Genomic DNA, 26,687 nt, shown 5'->3' on the forward strand with positions numbered 1-26,687 from the left:
CAATCTTTGAGGGGACCATTTGGGGATTGGTCCTGCTTTGAGCAGAGGGTTGGACTAGATGATCTCTTGAGGTCCCTTCCAACCCTAATATTCTATGATCTATGAAAACTGCTCAGCTTCCATGTAGGCACTAAAAGAACTGGCCAGATTGTCAAAAGAGCTGAGCACATTGAAGCTAATCTGGGTGTCAGCATCACAGTGAGAACAGCTGAGTGTTAAGCGCTTCTGAAAATCTGGTGTTTATTTAGGTGCCTAAATGGAAGCTGATCTCTGGAAAATCTGGCCGCAATGGTGGGTGTTGAGACCCTGGATGCCTGGCTCTGAGTGTCCAGCTTAATATGCTAAACTACTTCCCTTCAGCCATCCTGAACAACCCAGCTGATGTCCACTAGTACTGGAAGCAGGTGTCTGAGGTCACTCCCAAATGCAAGTCTCCAGCACCTGTGTTTGGGATTGTATCTCCATATATTCACTGGCCCCATCAGGCATAAGAGCCTGCTACTTACAAACTGTCAGCAAAGTTGCTTCTTTAGGAGCATGTGCTCTTGCTGCTTAAGGTGTCAGGTCACTGACTACCATAATATCTATATGTGGCCATAGTTTGTTTTGGTAACATACCATCCTGGTGCCAGATTGTGGTTACAAAGAAGAATGCCATGTTCTGAGCCCACAATCTGAAAGGTTAAAGAGTGCTGCTCGCTATAACTAATCTGCAGAACCTGAAATCCAGCCATGGCTTTGGTGAAGTTCTGATATGTGTCCCAACTTTGCAATTCAAGCTGATCTCTAGTTTTAATTAAAATAGGTACTTCATAGCTTGCTGCTGACGGCAGTCGCCTTTGTGGAAGTGAGGGGTCATTGGTAGCCCTGGCAGTGCGGGAACTCAGTGGAAGAGTCTGTCAAAAGTTTTCATCCTCTGAGCACTGATTACAAAAAAGAAATCAGAAGAAAAATGTTAATGTTTAAAAATTCAGTACTTTAAAATATTAAACATTAGCATCCTGTTAATGATTTTTAAATTGGCACTACATCAGGATGGAGACATTCTCTTTAATAGTCTCATACTTTGGGCCCCTATATTGCCAATGCCACACAAAAATGTCACCCCTATTTCTATTGATTTGTCCTGTCTAAGACCCCAGTCCTATAATGACAGCTAAATGGAGAGACAGCTGAAGTCACTAGAGCTCCACATAGGTTAACAGGTAGTTCCATACTTACAGTAGGTGAAGAGGATCACAGTAATCAAGCTGGAAAATGCCTGGATCACCACATTAAAGGCAATCCTGAAGAGAGCCATATGAATTGCTGACACAGAATGGCAAAGAAAAACTTGCAGATGATCTGTAAGATGTCTCACGTTGAGTAGAATTGATTGACTTTCCTGGCATTTTCTATTAACAGATGCACTGAATTTTGCACTGTACATTTAAGCTGTCAATATCTCCCCCCATCATGACAGGATGAAAGTTTTGTATTTTAAAGCATGCTTGATTGGAGTTGAAATGGAATCAAGAATATGCTTCTTTTACTGCCTGAGATTTTGGATGATAATAATGATAAGGGACTTTCATTTGCAAAAGCCAATGTGATGTCTCACTTATCTCTGTTGCATGCAAATTTGGAGAAATGTCCTTGACTTGGGTCATTAGAATTGCTATGATTGGATTTGTGACACTTTTAATATAGACTCAGAAAAACAAAATGCATTATTACTGAAAGAGGGAGATGAATTTATTGAGATGGTCTGAATAATTTCTCTGAAGCAGAATTTCCACAGGCAGCTGCTGTCTGTGTCTTGATGAGCTTTGGATTCTGTATAAAGAGGAACACCCCTGCCTTTGTGAAAAAAATCTGAAAAGATTTCTTTATAACATGCTTCTCAACCCACTTCCTAAGAGGTATGACCATCAGCACAGACAACAGTAGACATAAAACAAAGGTCTAGATTAAATAAAGTGAATAATCTCTGGCTGTTTTCCTAGCATCCATCTGAGGCCTGAGATCCCTTTGCAAAATGATGGAAACAAAAGTTACAGGCAATGTTCACTTATTCACTCTGTTTGCCAGCAGGTGTAAAGAAACATGGCCAAGTCATTATTAACCAGATCTCCCTGTTCTCAGGCTCAAGTGCTGCCTTATTTATTGGGGAAAACACTGGGATAGCTGACAGTACAATATGTTTGTAGGTAATTTGTGGCTCTCTAGCTCTGTAAAAATCAATTGAGGCTTGTACAGCATGCACGACACCACCATCCCACAGAGCGTGTGCTGGGTTCTGGGGGAAATCCCAGTGTGAGGCATGGCAGTTAGGCTGGAAATGATGAGTTGTGCTGCTCTTTATCTGAAAGAGAGCATCTGGCAGGCGCTCGTTTTATCTCTCTAGAGGTTTTGTGGGATTTGAGTGCATGGGTAAAAATGTAGACTGCCAACCCCAGAGGCAAAGTTTCTTCCTTTCTCTGCAGAACAGTGGTGCAAACTTTCCCACTCTCCCCCACCAAAGTGCATCAGCCCTGACCTGTGGGTATCACTAGGGCCATACCAAATTCACGGTCATGAAAAATGCACCACGGACCATGAAATCTGGTCTCTCACCGTGAAATATGGTCTTTTGTGTGCTTTTACCCTATACTATACAGTTTTCATGGGGGAGACCAGCATTTCTCCAATTGGGGGTTCTGATGCAAAAGGGAGTTGCAGGGGGGGCCGCAAGGTTATTTCAGGGGGGCTGCAGTATTGCCACCCTTACTCCTGCACTGCCTTCAGAGCTGAGTGGTTGGAGAGCGGCAGCTGCTGACTGAAGGCCCAGCTCTGCAGGCAGCAGCACAGAAGTAAGGGTGGCAATACCATACCATGCCATCCTTACTTCTGTGCTGCTGCTGGCGGCAGCTCTGCCTTCAGAGCTGGGGTTCTGGCCAGCAACCACCACTCTCCCGATGGCCAGCTCTCAAGGCAGCGCCACTGCCAGCAGCAGCGCAGAAGTAAGAGTAGCAGTACTGCAACCCCCTCTACGATAACCTTTGCGACCCTCCCTAACTCACTTTTGAGTCAGGACCCCGACAATTACAACACCATGAAATTTCAGATTTTAATAGCTGAAATCATGAAGTTTATGATTTTTTAAAATCCTATGACCGTGAAATTGACCAAAATGGACCTTGAATTTGGTAAGGTCCTAGGTATCACTTTTAGGTTGAGGATATAAGTGATCCCCCTTCAGGTCAGCAGCAGGTGAATAATGTACCAATCCTGTGGAGCTAATAACCAGAGATTTTATAAATAAAGAGTAGGTCGTAATACATATGCATGAGAGGCAGAGTGAAGGTTGCCCCTTTCTCACTTCTGAGTGCTTCACTTTGCATCCTTCATGTATTTCTTAGATTGATTTAATATTTATTATCATGGTGTCTCCACCCATTTAATTGTACTGGGGGGAAAAACACATTTGTTAACAGCGATGAATGATGGGAGAGTGATAGTGAAGCTGAAATACTTGTTACTTAGACTCTCAGTTCTTTGGGGCAGGGACTGTCATTTTGTTTTGTGTTTGTACAACATCTCGCACAAGGGGGTCCTGTCCTTGATTTAAGTCTCCTAGGAGCTACGGTTATGCAAATAATAAATAATGATGATATTCGTCTTCTGTCACTAGACAGGAATGATGCTAATGGAGTGGGAAAAAATACCTCCTTAAAGGTTTATTGCTTTCCAGAACATTTGCTCCTGCTCCGGGCACTGTTTTGCAGACACAGAAGGGGGGATTTATTATTGCTGAGTTTGTCTCGTGACAGGCTGTGGGATCATCTATCTATCTATGTAAATTATAAAAATCTCACCTATTTTTAAAGGAAAATCTTCTGTGACCGAATATGCTGACTCTCGATGATACCTAAATAGAGCATTGATAGCTGCATTATAGCTATGGAAGTAGCCAAGGAAAGAGGCGATGCTTTAGGGGTAGGGGACTGTCTTTTAGATACCATATGTGTACAGTGTCTAGTAAAAGGGCCCCCCAGTCCCTGGTTGAGGCCTGTTGGCCCTACTGAAAAAGAAATAATAAGTCCTAAGGAGAAAGGGAATGCAGCTGTGTTCTGTTCACATATAGATCTCAGTAACCTGTTTCAGGTTGTTAACTGAAATCATGAATAGTTCTTCTTGTCCCCAAATTTTTTCTAAACATTTGTAGTGAAATTCCAGTGGGGGAGAAGGAGGGGAGAAAGGGATCTTTACAGCAGTCACTTAGATTAAGGAGGTTTGCGCCAACCTGGGCAAAAGGAGGTTGTTTTTTTTCTTTCCAGGCTGAGCAGGCAGGGTGGGAAACAGTGGTTTGACTGTTACAGGCAAATCAGGCTGTTTTAATCACTTTTCTTCTGTGCATGTGTGTGTTTGCGTGCGCCAGGCCGAGTCAGCAATCTAGGGCAAAGTGGTAGGCTTTTCATCATGTGTGCAACAAGGATTGCATCATATCATCGGAGGGAAAAAAGTGCCACAAAACTTCCAATATCAGAAACCCAGCAAATCACTGTTGGGTGAATTGGTGACGGCACTAGCCGTAAGACAGCAGCTCCCCTTATAGTGGATTTATCGACAAGATTATTCAAATGTGTTGTTTTTAAAACTTTGGCGAAGATTTCTCCTTCATTGTGAGAACATTTTTACCCCTGCCTGCTTCCAAAAAGGGAAGGAGCATTTGAGGAAAAAAGTTTTCATCATGGCCACCGCAAAAGGTCTCGAAAGAACTTGTCTTGTGGCTGACAGAGGCACCAAGAAGTACTCCTTAGCTCTAGACAGGTAACGCAGCTGTCTGTGTCTATTTCACTTTATACTGCTTTGCCCTTGAAGGTACAATGAGCCAGTTAATCTGCAGACATTACTACTGAATTTGAAGCACTCACTTCTCTGAGTCTTGGACTCTATATAGGGATACCATTGCACTATGGTATTGTTTGGGGTTTGGTGGGGGTTTTTCCCCTTCCAAACTTTCTTATTAAATGTTGGTTTAAGATACTAGAAATTCGTCTAATGCATCTGCGATGGATTGACCCAATCTACCGTTGAAGCCAATGTCTCCTACAATGTATTTTATATGCTTAGTAGATTTATGGTAGTATGCAAAATCCCACTGATTATAATGTGCTTTTAGGCTGAATCATAATAGTGCTATTGACATTGTGTTTGAGTCCAGGCTTCTTCATGCCTGAATGTCTAAATAATCTATTAGGTGTTAAAGAAATGTGATGGCATTAAGGGCTTGATCCTGCAAAACCTTACTCACATGACTAGCCAACTGGACTTGAAGTCAATGCATGTACTCATGTGATTGAGGATTACTCATGGGAGTAAGGGTTTATGTGAGCAAGCCTTTACTTGGTAATCCTTGTAAATGGATTAAGGGCCATATCCTGTATTCCCTGCCCTCCCAAAGCTCTGATGGGCAGGGAATGAAGGACTGGGCTATATATTAGTTGAGAATTGAAGGGTATTTATTCTTAAATGTATTTAATTGTGTGAATTAAATGGTAATATTTTGTTGTTTGGAATTTTCAAAAAATGAGTACAGATGTCTACTAGGAAATACCTTTATCCTGAAACGTATTTTCATTCTTCCTCATGCTTAGGAGCAGCAAATATTTTAAATAAAATAGCAGCACTGCTACAGTTTAGCACCTCTTGACATTTTAATTATCTCACTGCTTTTCAGGTTATTTGTTGCTTGGCTCTCTTAAAATATGTGGGGCAGAAACTTGGTAGGAAACCTGTCCACTGTAATGAAAATCTAGCTCTGTGTTTTTCCACTGTGCCCACCATCACAGTATCTTAGTGCTTTAAATATTTGATTATTGGTTTAATATTATTTACATGGCTGCATAAATATAAATGACGCTGTCCAAAAGAACATATACATTAGCAATAAAATCCCACTCCCCATATGTTATGTGACTCATTATCCGTTACCAAGGAATCTCAGTGGTGGTTTACAATTCAGATAAAACAGCTTGGGGGAGATCTTCACCCTCCCTCTGGCTGCTTCGCATTGGGGCTCTAAAAGCCCTGGATCTGACTGAGGGAATATTTTTCTGGCAAAGAAACTGCTGAAGACAGCCATCAGGCTGCCTTCCAATCACCCCCTCACAAGCCCTGGTGTTAGAGGGTGTGCCAGGAAAGGGCTGAGGGATGGATGGGGCATTTTGGGGGTGGGGCTAAAGCACGTGGTCTTGGGAGATTGACGTAGGTCCTCAGGGCTGTTTAAATTGTGCTACGGTTGCAGAACAGCCCAGGCTTAGGACAACGTAGAGGTGGTTTAAAGCAATTTTAGCCCCTCCCCTCCGTGAGCTGCAAGTTCTGTGCTGCGCCTCTTGTTTTTTAACCTGTAAATTTTTTCATGGACAAGTGCTTGTTACTTATATTACAGTAGTAACTAGAAACTTCCACCAGCTTGGGACCCCATTGTGCTAGACGCTGTATCAGCCCATAAGAACGGCCATACCGAGTCAGCCCAATGGTCCATCTAGCCCAGTATCCTTACTCTGAGGGTACCCAGTACCAGATGCTTCAGAGGGAATGAACAGAACACAGCAATTTTGAGTGATCCATCCCATGTCATCTAGTCCCAGCTTCTGGCAGTTGGAGGTTTAGAGATACCCATCCTCTGGGTATCCCTGACCACCTTGGCTAATAGCCATTGATGGACCTATTCTCCCTGAATTTATCTAATTATTTTTTGAACCCAGTTATACTTTTGGCCTTCACAACATCACATGGCAATGAGTTCCACAGGTTGACTGTGAATTGTGTGAAGTATTTCCTTATATTTGTTTTAAACCTGCTGCCTATTAATTTTGTTGAGTGACCTCTAGCTCTTGTGTGATGTGAAGGGGTAAATAACACTTCCCTATTCACTTTTGCCACACTCTTCATGATTTGATAGACTGCTATCATATCTCCCCTTAGTCATCTCTTTTCTAAGCTGAACAGTCTCAGTCTTTCTAATCTCTCCTTGTATGGAAGCTGTTCAAATCCCCTAATAATCTTCATTATTCTTTCAGGTACCTTTTTCAATTATGATATTTTTTTTGTGATGGGGCAACCAGAACTGCACACAGTATTCAAGGTGTGGGCATACCTTGGATTTATACAGTGGCATTATGATATTTTCTGTCTTAGTATCTATCACTTTCCTAAAGGTTCCTAACATTCTTTTAGCTTTTTTAACTGCTGCTGCACATTGAGCAGATGTATTCAGCAAACTATCCATGACTGCCAGATTGGCTATGAAAGGCAGTGTAGCCTACTGGATATAGCAGTGTGCTGTGACTCAGAAAATGTGGGTTCTATTCCTAGCTTTGTCACTAACCTGCTGGGTGACCTTGGACAAGTCCCTTCATTGCTCTGTGCCTCAGTTTCCCTGCATATAAAATGGGGATAATGATGCCAATCTCCTCTGAGATCAACTGCTGAATAGCTCTATGTACAAACTAGTTGTTATTATAGTGGAGGGAAAATCCATACCCTGAGGAGTTTATAATCTTTGACCCTAATCCTGCAAAGTACTGAAATCAGTGGGGCTCAGCAGAGGCACAGGGGGCTGCCTACACTGAGCTCTGTCTATTATTGGGATCTGTGACAACATACAAAAGAGTGGAGGAAAGAAACAAATGTAGGTGCAGGGAAGATGAGGTAACAATATTATGAGCATATATTTGCATAGACTGGCTGTGTGCACAGTTTCTAGGTGTAATAAACTGAGTAGTTTAGTCCTGGGGATATATTACTGTATTTTTCAATTCTTTGTGTGTATGTTTAGCAGAAACAACTCAGCTGTATTGCTTTCAAAAGCATTTATTTTGCAGAGAAATTGGCTACTTCTTTACAACCCTTTTTTTTTAAATATGGAGATATACACCTATCTTATAGAACTGGAAGGGACCTTGAAAGGTCATTGAGTCCAGTCCCCTGCTGTTACAGCAGGACTAAGTACTGTCCCTGAGAGGTTTTTGCCCCAGTTCCCTAAATGCCCCCCTCAAGGACTGAACTCACACTACTGGGTTTAGTAGGCCAATGCTCAAGCTACTAAGCTATCCCTCCCCCCCTGCCATTATTATTATGATAACAAAATCCTGGTCATCATACTTGTGTTAGGAAGTCTGGCTACCTGAACCTCTCTCTCCACTGAGTTTTGGAGAGATCATATTGCTATAGGCCAGTGGCTCTCAACCTATTTATCACTGGGGGCCACATATGCGGCCCAAAATGTGTTACCTGGACCGCAGGTTGAGAACCACAGCTCCTCCCACAGACCCCTATGCCTCCCTCCTAGAGACCCTTCCACAGAGTGGGGCCAGGAACAGAACCCTGGGTGGGGGGCTGGGCATCAGGGACCCTAGACCCCGCCTTGTGGGGCTAGATGGCAATCCAGACCCTTGACCCTGCCACATGAGGCTGTGTGGCAGGGCAGCTGGGCGGCAGCCTGGATCCCAACCCCGCGGGACCGGCCGGCAGCCCCAACCCCAGACCCCCGCTACTTGGGGCCAGGCATCCCGGAACCTGGACCCCGCCACGCGGCCCAGCGGCCTTTAGCACACAGCTGGGCCTCAGCTGTGTGCTAATTGGGCCGCATGTAGCCACGGGCCGCAGGTTGAGAACTGCTGCTATAGGCCCAGGTTTTCAACAGACGCTAGTGATCCCAGGCGCCTTGAGTTTTGTTTGCCCAACTTGCCACTTTAAAGGGAGCTGTTTTTCACGAAGTGCTCAGCATCCACCCTCTGAAAATCAGGTTCCTTTAAAGTATCTCAAGTTGAGCACTCACAATTGCTAGTCACTTGAAAATCTTGGCCACATGAGTCACATACGGACATCAGATCAATGCAAGTTGAACAATTTGATATCCTACTTGGTAATACTGTCATTTGTGTAGGAGTATAACAGTTACGCTCTCATTATATCAATGACTTGTTGACCCAATCCAGTGCTGATGAATGTGTTTCCTGTTATGTATTTTATTATGCTTATTAGAGTTATTGCACTGTGCAAAATCCTATTGATTACAATGGGATTTCGGATAGCATTCTAGCTCAATGGATTCATCAATCTACAAAGAACAGTAAATAAAGAGACAACGTTAAAGTAAGTTTTGGTTGCCCTGAGAAAGTCTGAAATTTAGAGTTGCATGAGCAAATCCACCCCTAAGGGGTAGACTAATACACAATGTGTATGATGGAAGGTAAGTTTTAAGATCCTCTGTGGAAATGCAGAATTCTTCTGCTGAGTTGCCCTGATATCAGGTGCTAGAACTTTGCATAGAGCTGCAGAGTTGTTTTTACTAACCCATCTTGCTGTCAGGACAACTGAATCCTATCAATGCCAACCCAAGGAATATAAAAGGGATTAAATGGCTCTCGAAGGCAGGGGATACCAGAAGCAGTAAGAACAGGTGATCTGAGAAGAAAGCTTAAGGCTTCTTGACACTTGAAAGTTGTTTTGGATTAATATGGGGTGTGAATTTAAAGTGCTATAGCTATTTCTGAATAACGCCATATATAGACAAGGCCTCAGGCTTGTAACTGATTCCTGCCCACCCTGCTCACACCGCTGTGCAAAGGTCTGTCCTAAGGACTCTGAGGAAAGTTAGTGAGATGACTCTTTTACACATGGACTCATTTTACATAACAAAGATGTGGGGGAAGTTTAGTTCCTCCTATCCTAACTTTCTGCTTCGGAAGTGAAGCTCAATGAAAGCTCTCATGGAATCAAGGGTTTCTCTTCAAACGAGCGGTTTGTGCCAGACCTTTCTGCTGATCAGTGGCCACAGCCTCTGCACACCCTTTAAGCGGGTCTTGTGTCCAGTGGATGTGTTTGATTGCCAGCTCTCTGATCTTGCTTCCAGCCTGCTTCTCTAGTGTCCCATGTCTGACTCTTCTATGTGTAAGGGGGCAGGAATTCCCCTGTATTCTGGCATCACAGGCATCACCACCCCATGCAGCTGTTCTGATATGGGGGGCGGGAAAAGGAGGGAAGGGGGTCATCAACCATGCTTTAGCACTCATTTGGTGGGTTAATTTAATGTTAAATTACCTCTCAAAATTATCCCTGAGACTTCCAAAACTACTGTATCCAACTCCTAGTAAAGAGCATCTCTACTGAGCACCCAAGTTTGCAGATGGTTTGGGTGGCCATGAAGACAGCACCAGCATGCCAACCCCAATCGTGCAAAAATCATGTCAGGCCCCAAGAATCATGAGATAGCCTTAAAATGCCTGGAATTTCAAAAGTAATGAATTTTGGGTTCCTATGGATTTGTCCCTTGATTTTGGAGCCCTAAGGTTGCACATTTTCAAGCTTTCTTTTCTAACTGTGAGGACTAGAAATGTCTTTTTATTACATAGAAGCTGTGATTCTCATGTAATCCCCTGACTCCAGGAGCTGGGGCTTTAAGAAAAACACTAAAATATCATGAGATTCTTGGTAAAATGACAAGAGCTGGCCACACTTCCACTTTCCTTGCAACAAACCCTTTATCTAGGTCATGCTTAGTATCTGTAGCACCTGACACTTTACAATAAGACCCACACAGATCAAGAGAGAGATGTTCAAAATGTGACTTCCCCTTTTATGCCTACAGACTTCCTCTCCAAGAAAGTGATTCTGTGTCTGTGGCAACTGCAATCATAGCAAGTCTCATTTAAAAGGAGAGGACTGCCGGTAGGGCACTCTCTGTGAGGGGCTGTGATGGGATATACAAACCCCACACTGGAGAGCAAGGGGTTACAGAACAGTTCTAGGCCCAGGCAGCCCAGCCATATCTGCAAAGCCTGCACCAGCTGGAGGCAGGGCTTTAGAAATGGAAACAGAGCGGTTCAGAAGGGGGCAGAGGAAAGGAGCAGAGGTTCTGCCCCAAAGCTCATTGCCTGAGACCTGACAACACCGATGCAAACCCACAAAGGAGAAGCAGGTGACTTAGTATGCAAGTTAGAAACTGGATTGGAGTGATTTACTCTGGGAAGCTGAAGGGAGCTGTGGTAGGAAGTGGGCCAGTCTCATCACCACAAGGTGTCGGGTGTAGCTTCCCACCACTGGGCCTTGGACTGGAGCCTGGTGGAGAGAGTGGGCCAGGGTTTCCATAACCACTCTGAGAGGACATTATGACACCTAGAGTGTTCACCAAGGTGGAAGACCAGCTGGAAAAGGTCTTGACAGTTTGAGGGCTCAGCCCCCAGTAAAACCTCTGCTCTAAAGGGGAGAACTGGAAACCTTTGGGATGGAGGCAGTGAAGGACCAGGCTGTGCTTTTCAATAGGGAGACACCCTGCCAAAGACCTGCCTAACCAGTAGGCAGCACTGTTTGGTGGTTGTGCATCTACCACAGGAGACCTTAAACATCAAACTCATTCCCTCTTTGGGCCAAAATCAGATATCAGGGAGTACTGCAGAGCCTCTCTCTTTTCCTTGGCTTTCGGGAGGGGAAAGTTTGAGGAGTTTATCTTTTTATTAGTGGATATAAAGTCTATGATTATAATCTTGACAGTTAATTTATTATCATTAATTATTATTATTATTATTTGTATTGTGGTACCTCCTAGAAGCCCCAATTAGGGATCGTGGCCCCATTGTGCATAGGCACCGTGCAGACATACAATGAAAAGACAGCCTCTGTTCCAAAGAATTTACTATCCAAGTACACAACAAGAGACAACAGGCAGCTACAGCAACCCGAAAGGGCGAACACAAGTTCATCTCATAGAATCATAGAATCTCAGGGTTGGAAGGGACCTCAGGAGGTCATCTAGTCCAACCCCCTGCTCAAAGCAGGACCAAACCCAACTAAATCATCCCAGCCAGGGCTTTGTCAAGCCTGACCTTAAAAACCTCTAAGGAAGGAGATTCCACTACCTCCCTAGGTAACCCATTCCAGTTCTTCACCACCCTACTAGTGAAAAAGTTTTTCCTAATGTCCAACCTAAACCTCCCCCTCTGCAACTTGAGACCATTACTCCTTGTTCTGTCATCTTCTACCACTGAGAACAGTCTAGATCCATCCTCTTTGGAACCCCCTTTCAGGTAGTTGAAAGCAGCTATCAAATCCCCCCTCATTCTTCTCTTCTGCAGACTAAACAATCTGTCTGCATCCACCTGTTGTCTCTTGGTTTACACTTAGATTGTAAGCTTGTGGGGGGCAGGAATAGTCTTTTTGTTCTGTCTTTGTACAGCCCCTAGCACAATAGGATCCTGGTCCATGACTAGGTGGATTTTATGAGCTGGGAAGTTAAATTTCATATGTGGCCAGCCCACAAAACCTAGCTTGCAAATATTTACCTGCTTTGTTTTGCACCCACACCATTGAGGAAGCAAGAAGAGACCTGTGAACAGGCAGGCTGAAAATATGACCCCAAATGACTTAGAAACATCCAAGGTTGTATGCAGTGTAGTCATAGACATGTTGGGCCCAGGATATTAGAGAGACAAGAAGTTACCTCACCCACCTCATCTCTTTAAAACCTTCCAAGTTTAGGATGACACCAGTTAAGATCAGCATGGTACCTACATAAAGGAGATGAATATAGTTTTGGTGTGTTATTTCTAAAGGTAGTTTCATTATTATTTCAGACACAGATAAAGCGTGATTTCCCTTTGTGGGGGAGGTGCTCCTTCTCTGGGAAGTTTGCTGGTTCTGGTTTCATTCCCCTCACTGGAGTTCTAATGTAGCCCTGTGAGGAAAGCAGCTGTACCTGTCAGTTGTAGAGCAAGTCACTGCACACATCCCATGAAAACAAAGACAAGGAAGCCGTAATCGCACTTGTTAATGATTTGTAGTGGTTCTGCGGTATGTATTAATGTATTCTTAAGGCTAGTCTACACTTACCAGCCGGGTCGACGCGGTGAGTTCGACTTCTCGGAGTTCGAACTATCGCGTCTAATCTGGACGCGATCGTTCGAACTCCGGAAGCGCCGCGGTCGACTCCGGTACTCCACCACTGCAAACGGCGGTGGCGGAGTCGACCTTGGAGCCGCAGACTTCGATTCCGCGGCGTCTGGATGGGTGAGTAGGTCGAACTAGGGTACTTCGAATTCAGCTACGCTATTCACGTAGCTGAATTTGCGTACCCTAGTTCGACCCCGCTTCTTAGTGTGGACCAGCCCGTAGTCACTCTTTCCTTGTGTGACTCGGTAGGTGTCCCTCCATGACATGTACCCTTATTGCCTTTCCTACAAAGAAAAAAGAATTTGAAATGGAAGAAAAGATTGTTTTAATTTAGGACTCTGTTTGCAATGTGTCAGTGCAGGGAGCTAACGCTCGAAGGTTGTGTCTCACTCTAGCACATATGGGAGATTTATGGTTTGCCTACACTGATCTGTGCACTGTTAGCTCTTGTTCTCCACATCTAAAAAATTGTCTGTTAGATTATTTTAATTAGCGGGGAGCTGCTACTGAGGAATCTGTTACTCGCTGCAGTTGGCCAGGGTCTTCCTAATACATTTGGCCAGATTATGTTGTCTTTTACTCTGGCTGACGTCAGTGGGCGTGGTGGATGCTCAGTGCCTCTCAAAACCAGGCCATTAACTTAGGGGTCTAATTTAAGACACATAAATGTGACAATATTTGGCTTTACTCTCAGTTTACCGATCTGTTCAACGAGGTCTACACCACAGTGCTTACCAACCTCATAGTGATTGTCTGAGGTTGTATTAGCTGATGTTTTGTAAGGTGCTTTGAAGATTTAAAAGAAGAAAAAAAAAGCACAAAGAGTGACCTAGTTCCTGACAGCATAAGAAGGGTTTGGTGACTGAGAAATGTGCAGAGGTAATTTTGGCATCTCCATTCTAGCAAACTCCCAAGCAAATTGCGACTCAAGTCCTCAAGATATTTCTAACTTTCAGTGCCAGCCAATGAAAATCAGGTTAAGGGAAAATTAATTTTTTTCCCACACAAAATACAGAAGAGTGCTGGGATTTAACTCCAGAGAGAGAGAGAAACTTGCATGCTGTGAGCTCAAGGGGAAAGCGAGGAAACTGTTTAACTCAGCCATCTGGAATTAATCAATTTGTGGTACCTTCTGGGTCTAATTCATCAGCAAAACACTGTGTTTCGAGTGACACAGTTGAACATGAGAAAGCAGATGAATATAAACACAAAATAATGGCAGATTCTTATAGAGAGCTGGCCCTCAGGGTGCTGGCTGGCAGGGCAACACATCACCAGATGTGAGTCCTGTTCCCAGATGGCTCACCCGCAATTTATTTGCTGTTCTGGGAAAATAGAGAAGAGGAGAAGAAAACAAGGAAAAAGCATCTCCACTCAGTGGGCAATAAATCTGACCATTTGCTCTGCCAAATAATCTCTGTGGAAACATGTACAGGGCCTAGGTTGTCTAGGCTAGGCAAGCAAAGAGACTCATGGACCTGGTATGTGCTCACCTCAGAAAGCCCCGCCTGGGGAAAAACAAAACCAACTGACTTTGGGGAGCATAGAATATGTAGCAAATCAAACCCATGCTGATAATTACTGGACTTAGAGAGCAAGGAAAATTCCTGCCACTTTCCTGGTAAATGGGCTGACAGATACTCTACACCAGAGTCTCTCCTTTGCCGAAATCCACTTGGTGAAGGCAGGGGAGGGGGAAGTTGTCAGTGTTACAGCTCCTTAACTTTCAAAGTATCCCAGCCCTGATGTAAGTTACTGCGGCCCCTAGGTTGCTCTATCTTACAGCTAGTTTGTTCCCTAGGGGACCAGATGCCAGCTGTGAATTGAAAGAGCTGTGCTGTACTATGCCCCACCTTCCCGTTTCACTTCACATCCTGACCTGCCCCCTATGCTAGGCAGGCAGGCAGGGAGCATAGGTTCCACCAGCTGATTTCCTCCCACTGAGAAGTTCTCTCTTGGGTAGGTATGGCCAGTTTCCAGCCCCTCTGCACCACTCAGCCAACACAAAGGGGGAAGAACCCGGGCAAAGAATCTGTCCCTCTGCCTTGATCACTTGTTACTGGAAAAGTTATTTGATCAAATAATCCATGTGATGAGTACAATTAGTTTCAGGGTTTTTGGTCCTGAACAGCAGGTTTACTGTTTCACAAACAGCACAGGAAAAGCTGTATAAAGTCAGTAAGATCTATGTACCTCCTGAAGTTAGGGGCCCTTTAACTCAATCTACAAGACACATATTAATCCCAGCGACAAATCCTTCGGTGCAGAGAATGTGAAAACAATCTGTTATTACCAGAGTGCCGTTAAACCCAGGTCTGCATCACATCTCTGAGCTAATTTCAGACTCGAAACAATAGGGCAGTTCATTACATTTCAAGACTTTCATTACATTACATTCCAAGACAGTAATGTGGCACATCAACATTCATAGACTGTAGATTGGTAGAGCATATGAGTTTATAAACTTTATATATGTAGCATTGGGAAGAAATAGTTGGTTATCATACCGCACTCCTACAATAGCAATTCAGGAAATATGGCAGGGGAGTTTTATTGTTGGATTTATTACACCAGAAGCAGCTGCTGCAGCAATAAATACTGTAGTTGAAGTTACATAGTGGATTCTATTCTAACCCCCTTGGGCCAGTGTCTATTCCATCCAAGCTTTGCTCAGTGCAGGAATAAAGGAGTAGAGAACAAAGGCACTTACAAAACCATCTTGAAGCCACCTGGCCCCTACCATAAATTAGAGCAGTCTCAGGACTGCTCTAGAATATGCTTGGCACAAGGGCCACAGGGGCCTCTCAGCAGCTGAGGACAGCTGCAGTTCAGTGGATCCTAACCATACCCCTTTCCTTCCATCCCCTGGTATCCCCTATGTTGGAGGCTTTGAGAGGGGACAGGACTGAGGTGTTCTGGCAGCTGTAAATGTACTAGGAAGCTGCTGTATGTTGGGGGGATTCTCTAGCAGCAAGTTCTGCTGAATGTTTGCTCCTTTTATGCCACTTGAGTAGCATAGATGGGGACCAGGCTACCAAGCATCCCCTGCTTATAGTGACTCATCCTTTTTTATCTTTTGGGCTGGCAATTTCCATGCTTAGTCTCTGCCTGAAGCTGGATTTTTTTTGGGGTGTGCATGCATTGGAAGGTTTGAGAAACAGTTCAGCTATTTTAGAGTTTGAGGAGAGTGGGATAAGTGAAGGTTTTCAATCATAAAAAAGGAATTGTGGCCCCTTTTAAACTAATAGTCCTATCAAAATTGCTGGGAGTAGAACATTGAACTTTTCTATGGATCTAGCCCTTGTTGAGAATGTTCCATTAAATTTGATTTGGATTTGCCCGAGTTCTGACTTTCTGCAAGTCATGCTGTACATTTGCACGGAGCTTTTTGTTTTGTTTTTGCTCAGCTCATAATGTGCACATCTTATGAAGGCTGCACTGGGCATGACTAACTTAGGTGTGTAATGAAAAGAGCACTGAAGCAGGGCATAAAAATGGAAATCCCATGCGGAACAAACTGAAGATCCACGATTTCTTCTAACCTCACCCTGCGTACCCGTTACTCATGTGCGTAAACCTCTCATGTGAGTAGTCCAACTGAGGTTCAATGGGGCTCTTGACTTCAGTGATTAGGCACAGGGGTGTGGGATTGCAGGAGTGTACCCCTGAATAGAAATAGCTTTGAAATCTTCTGGTTCTTTCAATCTCCTAGGATGGGACTGCAGCAGAATTATTTAAACAAAGAAGAATGCCAGGAGGAATCAGAGGATGCTGAAGATAATCCACTTTACCACTGCCATAGCCACTCAACAGCCTATGAGAGCAGAAAAATAGAACAATGTCAAGCCAAGCGAAAGCTCTATGCAGCATCAATAATTTGTCTCATCTTCATGATTGCTGAAATTATAGGTGAGTACAACTGTGTTTTGCTATCAAGGAAATTTCATATTGTTCTCAAGGTCAGTGATGTTTGAATCCTTTTGCTGTCACTCTCTCTGCACCTAGTGTGATCTTCATTATAGAGGGGCGAACCAGGTGGGATAAAATAACTAATCCCAATCTTTTCCAATTAAAAAAAAATCTGTTAACTTTTTTAGTGAATTTCTTTAAACTTTCATGGGACTGTCATTTAAGGATTAAGGTTGGATCCCGAATGGAGGGAATAATCCATATAATAGACTGGCCTGACAGTTTAAGGCTGGTTCAAATCAGGAAGCTCTGGAATTCTTATGAGACAGCCTCCTTTCCTATTTCCAGACCTTATCAACTTTGGATACGATTCAGAGATTTTATAGGTTTATCCAAGCCTGGCAGGTCTGCAAACATTTGAGGGTCACCCATCAATAGGATCTGATATAAAATGAGTGTAATACAACAGTCTTAAAGCATTTTGAGTAAATTCCAGGGTCATGTTCATCATCTGTGTCTTTCCACTGAAGTCCAGGGCCGGCTCCAGACCCCAGCACACCAAGCGCGCGCTTGGGGCGGCGTCCCGCGGGAGGGCGGCAGGCGGCTCCGGTGGACCTCCCGCAGATGTGCCTGCGGAGGGTCCGCTGGTCCCGCGGCTCCGGTGGAGCATCCGCAGGCATGCCTGCAGGAGGTCCACCGGAGCTGCGGGATCAGCGGACCCTCCGCAGGCACGTCTGCGGGAGGTTCACCGCAGCCGCGGGACCGGCGACCGCCAGAGCACCCCGCGCGGCGTGCCGCCGTGCTTGGGGCAGCGGAAATCCTAGAGCCGCCCCTGCTGAAGTCAATGGAGTTACATCAGGGTGGATTTAAAAGCTTCAGATTTGACTGTTGGTTTGTCTTTGGAGAATTGGAGTGCTTTATGTTTGAGGTGGGGGATGCTATGAGATAGTTAACAGCTCCCAGGCACTCCTGGACCGTAAATGGCTCATCCCACGACGCTGCCATCTTATGGGCCTGGAGCGCCTTCAAGACCATGACCTGGTCCCCTACTTTGAAGGAACGCTCTCTGGCATGTTTATCATACCAGGCCTTTTGCTCTTCCTGAGCATTGTTTAGGTTTTCTTTAACAAGGGCTAAAGAGTGTCGGAGGGTGTTTTGTAGGTTGTTTACAAAGTCCAGAATGTTAGTTCCTGGAGAAGGCGTAAACCCCTCCCATTGCTGCTTCACCAACTGTAATGGCCCTTAACCTCGCAGCCATACACAAGTTCAAATGGTGAAAACCCCAAACTGGGATGTAGTAAAGCCCTGTAGGCAAAGAGCAATCATTGGAGTGGATTAGAGGTGGCCAGAGGACAACAATTCCATTTTGCGGCAACTTTTGAAGGTTTTTAAATGTTGTTTTTGTTCTGCATTGGAAATGAAACAAACCCATTTGAAGGTTTTCATGAAAATGGAGTTAGGTTGAAATGTCCATATTCAGATCAAAACCTAAGCTGTTCAATTTGGGAAGGGGCATGCGTGTTGCCTAGTTGCTAGAGCACAGGCCTGGCATGTAGGAGATCCAGATTACCCCAAATTAGGCAAAGCAGAGAGTTGAACCTGGGTCTCTCACCTCCCACTAACCCTAACCACCAGGCTATAGAGTGGGAGAGTTGATCTCTCTCCCTCTTCAGTGAAAACATTGTCTAAACTGGTATCTCTCCACCCAACATTTCAGTTTTGATGAAATGGCATTTTTGGCAAAGTTTCATTTTGTAGAAAATGTTCCAACCAGTTCTAAAATGGATCCAGCTGGCAGTAAATTATTCCACAGTCTAGGAGGCCTTGCTCCTAGGACCTGTCTCCTGATAGTCAGCCTAACTTTTCCTTTGCTCTTTCCCATAGCACTTGTAGCCCCTGGAATCACTCTAAACAATGCCTCTCCCTCCTTGATATTTATACTTCACTGATACTTGTGGGCAGTTATGTTTTCATCCCTCCTTCACCTCCTTCTATTTAGCTGTTTGTTTAGCGAAGTTATATATATTTATTTCCTTAAATCTTTCCTCAGAAATCTGTCCTTCCAGCCCTTAAATAGTTTTATGATGCTGCTTTGAATGTTCCCCTGTAAAAGAAATCCCATCTCTTTCTCCATACCATATATATGTACCTCACAGCAGTGGATGCAAATATTTTTTCTAAATCCTGGGAAAGCACCTTCTATATCAATGAGAGATTTTGGAGATGTGGTGTTGTGCATGAGAGATGTAGTGTGTGAGGTCAGTACAACACCATACATGCCACATCAGCCTTGTCTTGTGGTAGCGTGAGGCAGCATGGAGGGAGACCTGTGCACCTGAAAGGGATTTTTCCACACCAGCCCCACATAGTATTGTAGAGGACAGCCAGGGAAGGACTATGGGATCCATGCTTATTTAGACCTCGTACCCCTTAAGCCCCATGCAAGTACAGGGCTTGTCTGCTTCTCCAGCCCTCTTGCCTATAGGCTGAAGCCAATGGTTTAGTGGTTAAAAAAAAAAGTATGTAAACTAACCTAAACCGCACTCCATATTCCCCAAGTGAGAAGTTGGCAACTCTGTTTACCTCTGTCTACACTACTGGCTGGAGCTGTGGTCACTGAGAGACTGCCCTGCTGTCTTCTACCTTCGTTGTCCATTAGAGGGAGAGTTTTTCTCCCCAACTTCTTCATCACCTCCCCACACATACTTTCCTTGCATAAATTGCTTGTGGGTCAGGTGAATTTCACTGGGTGAAATTTGGTGCATGCTATTTATCTCCATACGGTAATTTCCAGTGACAGAAGTAATGCTTTATTAACAAAGCTATGTAATCAGCAGGCTTAAATTTGGTGAATACAGCATTGCTAGAGGATAATTGGAAGGACAGATGATATGTTAACAAAATGTTTCTTTTTGCTTAATGAATCATTCAGATTTTTGCAGTGACAGCTAAGTAACAGGCTTGAAAACCATTTTGTTTCAGACCATTAAACTCTGACAAACCAGTTATTAACTGCAGTTACAGACAGCAGTCTATGGGGATTATTGCAATTATGAACCATATATTTATTTTTTTTAATCATTAGGCTAGACAGCATGTGCTAGATGATTGACCATTGAGTGACTGACAATTTCTATTGCTTTGTAGTATACAAAGCAATAAACAACCACTGTGAGTAATAATCAGTCACAAAGCCATTTGTTGGGAATATGGCTACAAAGAAATAAACTTTATAGCTATAATACAAGCCTTACTCTTGAAAATAAAGAACATTTTATCCTCCCATCCCCTCTTAAAGGGCAAAATACTCCTGTAGGCAAAGCTGAGATAAGCAGCTGAAATGAGGATTACTCCTGGGGGAATTCTGCACCACTGCACAATGCAGAGTTTGCACAGAAATTAATGTTCTGTGCAGAATTTTCTTTTCCCCCACAATAATGGGCTGCAAAGCTGCTGGCCGCCACTAGAGGCTGCTGGACCCAGCAGAATCCAGCTTGAAAATAGAAGACACTGCCAGTGGAACGGGAGGAGGAGCTGGAGGGTTTGCAGCAGCTGCAGTTCCCAGCATGCCGTGAAGGAAGGAGGCGATGTGCAGGAAACTCCACATAAGCCCAAGACCCAGCATCAGGCTGTTTCTCCCTCTGGATCCATGGGCACTGGGCAGGTTGAGGGTGCATGTGAGTGTCTGTGGTGGGGGGCACATCCTGAAGCTGGCTCTGGGGGGTAGAGAGTGTGGGTATCTGGGCTGAGGGGTATGGGCATCTGGCCCTCTGGCTGGGTTCTGCGGGGGAGGGGACAGAGAAACTGGAACTGGGTTGTCTATTCTGGGAAGCCGTGGCTCTGAAAAAGATTTGGGGATCATAGTGGACAATCAGCTGAACAGGTGCTCCCAATGTGATGCTGTCACCAAAAGAGCTAATGTGATCCTGGGATGCATAAACAGGAGAATCTTGAGTAGTAGTAGAGAGGTTATTTTACCTCTGCATTTGGCACTGGAGTGACCGCTGCTAAAATACTGTGTCCAGTTCTGGTGCCCACAATTCAAGAAGGGTGTTGATAAATTGGAGAGAGTTCAGAGAAGAGCCAGAAGACTGATTAAAGGATTAGAAAACATGAATTATAGTGATAAGCTAAATGGATTGAGTCCCTTGAATCTAAGAAAGACATGGTTAAGGGGTGACTTGATTGCAGTTTATAAGCAGTCTATAAGAAATGGGTGTCACGAGGCAGGGGGAGGGGAAAGGGATGTTACAGCCCCACATCTGAGTCCAAGAAACTGCCCTTAGCCTCTGGACAGTATGGCCTAATGTCTAGAGTCAATAAGATGGCCCTTCTATGCAGGACTGCATGGCTCAGTAGCCAGAGTCAATATGGTGGCCCTCCTTTGCAAAGCTGCACAGCTCAGTGGCTGGAGTCAATATGGCAGCCCTCCTATGAAGGGCTGTAAGGCCTAGTGGCCAGGGGGGAGTGGGCTGCAGCCAGCGTAGGAGGAGGGCCTGTCAGAAGTGACTGTATTCACCACTCGGTCAGCGGGGATCCATCCAAAACATGCTGACTTTGCCCCAGTTCTACAACCGGAAAATGGCTAATTCCCCTGGGCAACTTCCTACCCTGTTTTCCTGTGCAGTTGTCCACCGGTCTTCTGGGGTCATCAGCCGGTGAAGCTCCCGTTGATTCCATCCACTCTTTGGCTTCCATGGGCAGCTGGGTATCTGCCTGGGTCTCAGTGCACCTGGCCTCCATGGTTTGGGGCTCCACCAGCTCCTGAGAACGAGTCTGCAGTGTGTGTCCTTTCCCCTTAGTGATCAGCCCAGACTGAGCTGGGCTGCTCCTTTTTATACTGAGGCTTCAGCTGGAGCATGCCCAGCAGTGGTGACAGGGTGTGGCTTCCTCAGCCCACAATATGGGGTTAACTTGTCCAGTGCAAGGCAGGTATACCCCGTCACCATGTAGAACATATATTTTAAATGGGCTCTTCAATCTAGCAGAGAAAAGTATTAACACAATCCAATGGCTGGAAGTTGTAGCTAAGCAAATTTAAAATGGAAAGAAGGCATACATTTTTAAGAATGAGAGTAATTAACCATCGGAACAATTTAACAAGGGTCATGATGGATTCTCCATCACTGACAATTTTAAAAACAAGATTGGATGTTTTTCTAGAAGTTATGTTCTATGAAATATATGAGGGAAGTTCAGTTACCTGTGCTATACGGGAGGTCAGCATGGATGATCACAATTGTCCCTTCCGGACTTAGAATCTATGAAGGGAAGAGTGCTCAAATGGGGATATTTGCAATTAATGACAAAATGTGGATTTGGGACAATCCCTGAAAGATTTCAGTTCCATTTTGGCACCTTGAGGTAGATAGAAGCCTAACTATATCATGTAATTAAAAGGGAAGCCATGCCCACATTGCTGGGACCAGCACAAGGAGATTTCAAAGAGACACCTCTTGGCATGCATCAGCTTGGGCAATATGTCTAATAGTTCTTTGGCATCATCTTTCAGAATTTCAAGCTGAGCAGAGTGGGGGGGGGGGGGTCTTGTAATTCTGTATGAAAAAAAACACAGAATGGAAGTAAAGTATCCAAAACGTAAAAGGATGTTGCAGCATTTTGTGGTCTTTATGCCAAGTTAAGAGAAAAACATCTCATATTCCAGCTTCTTATAATTGCAACATGTTGCATGTCACTGTGTTAAATAGATATCTACCTAGAAAATATCTATAGTGCAGCTTTAGGTGATGTATCACAACTGAAAAGTTGGTATGTTCATGCAGAGTAAAACTGATCAAAAATTTTCATCATAACAGTTTTTGGTCAGAAAATTCTGTTTAGATTACACCTCATTTTTTGCGCAATAATATCCATTTGACAAAATATTGTTATGGGGAAAAAATGGAAAAACATTTTGAAAATGTTGAAACATCTCGGCATGGAAAACTTTCATTTTGAAATTTGCTTTATGTAAAAATAAGTAGTCAGGTTCAAAACATTTCATTCTGGTTTTATCAAATCAAAATATTTTGATTGACTGAAATGATTGTGGTGGGTTTTTTTGCTTTGTTTTTTGTGGGATTTTGTTTTGTGGCAAACTTCAGATTCTGGCTTCTTGTTCCTATTCAGGATGATTTTGTTTCTTCAAAAAAAAACCCCTCTTTTTTGGTGTTTTTGCCAGATGGAAAAATCCATTTGCGGACCAGCTGTCCTGCAGAGCCCCCTCACATTTTGGATAATCTCTGTTCTGTTGTGTTCTTTCATTTCACTGCAATGAATCCCTGCTGCTCCATTTTGGGAAGTAACCTGTAGGCAGCAGTAAATGACACTTATAAGGAACAGAAGACTGTTCTGTGTCCTATATGTGTGACTTACAGTATAATTATCTGGGAAGGATCTTGTTGGAGAAAACACTGTTTGCCAGATGAAACATATCACTTTGTATCAGTTTAACCTAGCCGCACCTGCAGGGTAACAAAGACTTAAGCCTAGCACCACCTGTGGAGCAAGCTATTTTCTGAACAGTAACTATGTTGTCTAGCCACATAGCACTTGAAAATCTGGCCATGCATACAGATTAACAAGATTCACCTACCATGTGGAGAGGAATTTGAACCGGTATCTGCCACCTTGTGGGTGTTAAGAGAACCACAGACAATCAGGAGATATACTGTAGGGGTCAGATTTCCTCATAAGGTCTGAAAATGGTATGTTGCTTTTTGTAATGTTTTCCAGACTTTTTACTGGTATTCATATCAGGGTGTGGTTAAGATCAATAGGTGAGTTGGGCATGGCTGAATTAATCAGTTGATTCAGAAAGGGTAAAAAAAAAGTGTGATGTGACTGAAGTAATAGGCCCTGAGTGTTAGCAGCACTATGGCCACCCTACTGTGTGTTTTATGCCACACACAGCTCTATGCTACTAAGGGCTAGTCTACACTTACCAGCTGGGTCGACGCGGTGAGTTCGACTTCTCGGAGTTCGAACTATCGCGTCTAATCTGGGCGCGATAGTTCGAACTCTGGAAGCGCCGGGGTCGACTCCGGTACTCCACCACTGCAAAAGGCGGTGGCGGAGTCGACCTTGGAGCCGCGGACTTCGATTCTGCGGCGTCTGGACGGGTGAGTAGTTCGAACTAGGGTACTTCGAATTCAGCTACGCTATTCACGTAGCTGAACTTGCGTACCCTAGTTCGACCCCCGCCCTTAGTGTAGACCTGCCCTAAGACATCAGTTTCAGAGCTGACATAATGGTTCCTTCTCTGTGATCCCTGGTTGCCATATTTGCCCCATGTGACCATTGGCAGCTGGTGTAATTTAGAGCAACCTTTAGTTTCTCTGGCATAATTTAGATCAGCCTATAGTCTATAGTGTGACTAGCTTAAAGCATGTCCTATATATAAAAAATGATGGGTTTAATATGGCAAATGTAACGCTCCCTTCCCCTACCCAAAATACTATACTGTATATCACATAAATAGGGCACCAAACATACTAGCTTTCTATTGGATTCTTCCTTAAATCCTATTTACTGTTGTTCACTGCCTTTATGTAAGGGGACTCTTGTTTTTGTTGGCTAGCTCCCAGTACTAAAAGAAAGGGGAAGGGTCGATGGGAAATCAGGACTTGAGACTGACAGTCCCCAGGGGAAATGGGGAGAGGCCAATGCTCCAGGTCAGCCTGATTGACAGGGTGGGCAGGCTAATCAGGGAGTCAGGAGGCCAGGGGGGTCCCGAGCTGGAATTACTTGGGTCAGACAGAGTGGGGCCGAGCTAAGGAGAAAGCAGGGGCCCAAGCTGAGCTGGGGAGCAGAGCCATGCCAGCCAGAGGGGCAGAAAAGCAGCCCAGGAAGCAGGTCAGGGCTGGGAGCAGAGTCACAGAAGCAGCCCACAGAGCAGACCTGTCCTGGGAGCAGAGCTGTAGCAACCAGAGCCAGAGGGGCCAGAGCAGCAGCCCAGGGAGCTGAAGGCAGAGCAGCAGCAGCAGTCGTGCTGAGGCAGTGTGGAGCTGGGGCTGGAGCAGTCCCGGAGCCGAGTGCAGTGAGCAGCTGGGAGAGCGAGGGGGACCCTAGGCAGCGGGCCCCGCACAGGGAGACACCCCCAGCAAAGGGGCCCTGCAGGCCAGACTTGGAGGGGGATTGTAACTCCGACGGGGCGGAGACGACACTGGAAAGAAGGGTCCTGCCACCTAGAGCCGCCAGAGCAAGTGTCCGACCTGCAGCATCCTGCAGCACAGCCAGGGCCTGAGAAGGAGGCCTGGGACTTGTGAGGAACAGACTGAACTTCTCTGACATTCCAGAGATGCTGGTTGTGTTGCCTCTGTGCCACAGAATGGGCTGATGTGTTTTCCTTTAACCTTTCTCATTTTTTCCTTATTTTTTTTAATTGATTGCTGCTTAATAAATTGTATTTGCTTTGAACTGTATTTAATGATTAGTGGGTCAGGGAAGCATCAGGGCAGAGAGAGCACCCCGGAGTGGGGTCACCCTAGCCCCTACCCTAAGTGACCACGATAAGGTTGGGGGTCGAGCCCCCTAGGAATCCTGGGCCCAGCCTTGTTGGGGTTACGAGGACTCTGTCACACAGGAGAGTGGAAGAGGAGCCTCTGAGGTCAGACAGGCCTCTGGTAAAGGAAGTGGAAGTGAGGACTCAGATCCTTTCGCTAGCCCACTTCACCGGGGTAATGCATTAGCCAGGAAAGTTACCCCCAATAGTGGGACCATTTAGGTTGCTCTAAATCAAGGGTGGGCAAACTACAGCCTGTCAGGGCTTTGGATCTGGCCTGCGGGATTGCCACCCAGGAATGGGGAACCACGGCCAATGGGAGCTTCAGGGGAGGTACCTGCAGGCAAGGGCAGCGCGTGGAGCCCTCTGCCCCCTGTCTCCCAGGGGCTGCAGGGACATGGTGCCAGCCGCTTCCGGGAGTGGCGCGGGGCCAGGACAGGCAGGGAGCCTGCCTCAGCCTCACTGCGCGCCGCTGCCCCCCCAGAGCCGCTCCAGGTAAGTGGTGCCAGGCTGGAGTCGGCACCCCGAACCCCTCCTGCACCCTGCCCCCAAACCCCCTTCCCTGAGCCCCCTGCTGTACCCTGTACCCTTCCTGCACCCCAACCCCCTACCCTGAGCCCACAACCCCTGCTACACCCCAACCCTCTGTCCTAAGCCTCCAACCCCCTGCCCTGAGCCCCCCACACACTCTGCACCCCTCCCTGCACCCCTGCCCTGAGCCCCCACTGCACTCTGCACCCCCTCCTCCACCCCAACCCCTTGCTCTGAGTGTCTTCCTGCACACCACACCCCCTCCCACACTCCGCATTCCCTCCCGCACCCCAACCCCCTGCCCCAGCCCAGGTTCATGGTCCTGCATACAATTTCCCCACCCAGATGTGTTTGCCCACCCTTGCTCTACATTATGCCAGAGAACCACTCATCCTGGGGTCAGGAAACAAACAAAGCCATCTTTACCCATTTTTGTGTCATGAGTGTTGCTAAGTTTGATCGGGGCCATATTGTGTTGACAAAAATGTCAGTGATTTGTGAGGAAATATCAGGGGCATAATGGGATTGTAATTCAGGATGTTTGAGACTGCAATTGTTCTCCCACTTTAAAATAGCAATTAAACCACATTTCTAATGAGTTACAACAAGTTGAAGATTTACCAGCCACTGGATGCTTTAATAAAACTAAGATGCAACTTTTTTCAGGACTAGGAATATTTGAATGCATGAATGGGATAAAAACTTCTTCTAGTCTGTAAAGAGTTTAAAGTTATGCCACACATTATTATTGTAAATGAAGTTTTCCTTAGTTTTATTATAACAAATAAGGTCTTGGATACATGTCCTATTATATGCATGTATTTGTTTT

General features: G+C 45.1%; 1 protein-coding gene across 1 annotated transcript in view; it reads left to right on the plus strand.

Moving 5' to 3' along the window:
- Positions 1-270: 270 nt before the first annotated feature.
- Positions 271-26,687, plus strand: part of SLC30A8 (solute carrier family 30 member 8) — a 35,754-nt gene continuing 9,337 nt past the window's right edge. Inside the window, exons 1-2 of the mRNA XM_039526033.1 lie at positions 271-404; positions 16,628-16,824. Coding sequence (XP_039381967.1) covers positions 382-404; positions 16,628-16,824 — 220 coding nt within the window. The 5' untranslated portion in view covers positions 271-381. The remainder of the gene's footprint in view (positions 405-16,627; positions 16,825-26,687) is intronic.

The sequence above is a fragment of the Mauremys reevesii genome, linkage group 2, assembly GCF_016161935.1.
Source record: "Mauremys reevesii isolate NIE-2019 linkage group 2, ASM1616193v1, whole genome shotgun sequence".
Taxonomy (NCBI): Eukaryota; Metazoa; Chordata; order Testudines; family Geoemydidae; genus Mauremys; species Mauremys reevesii.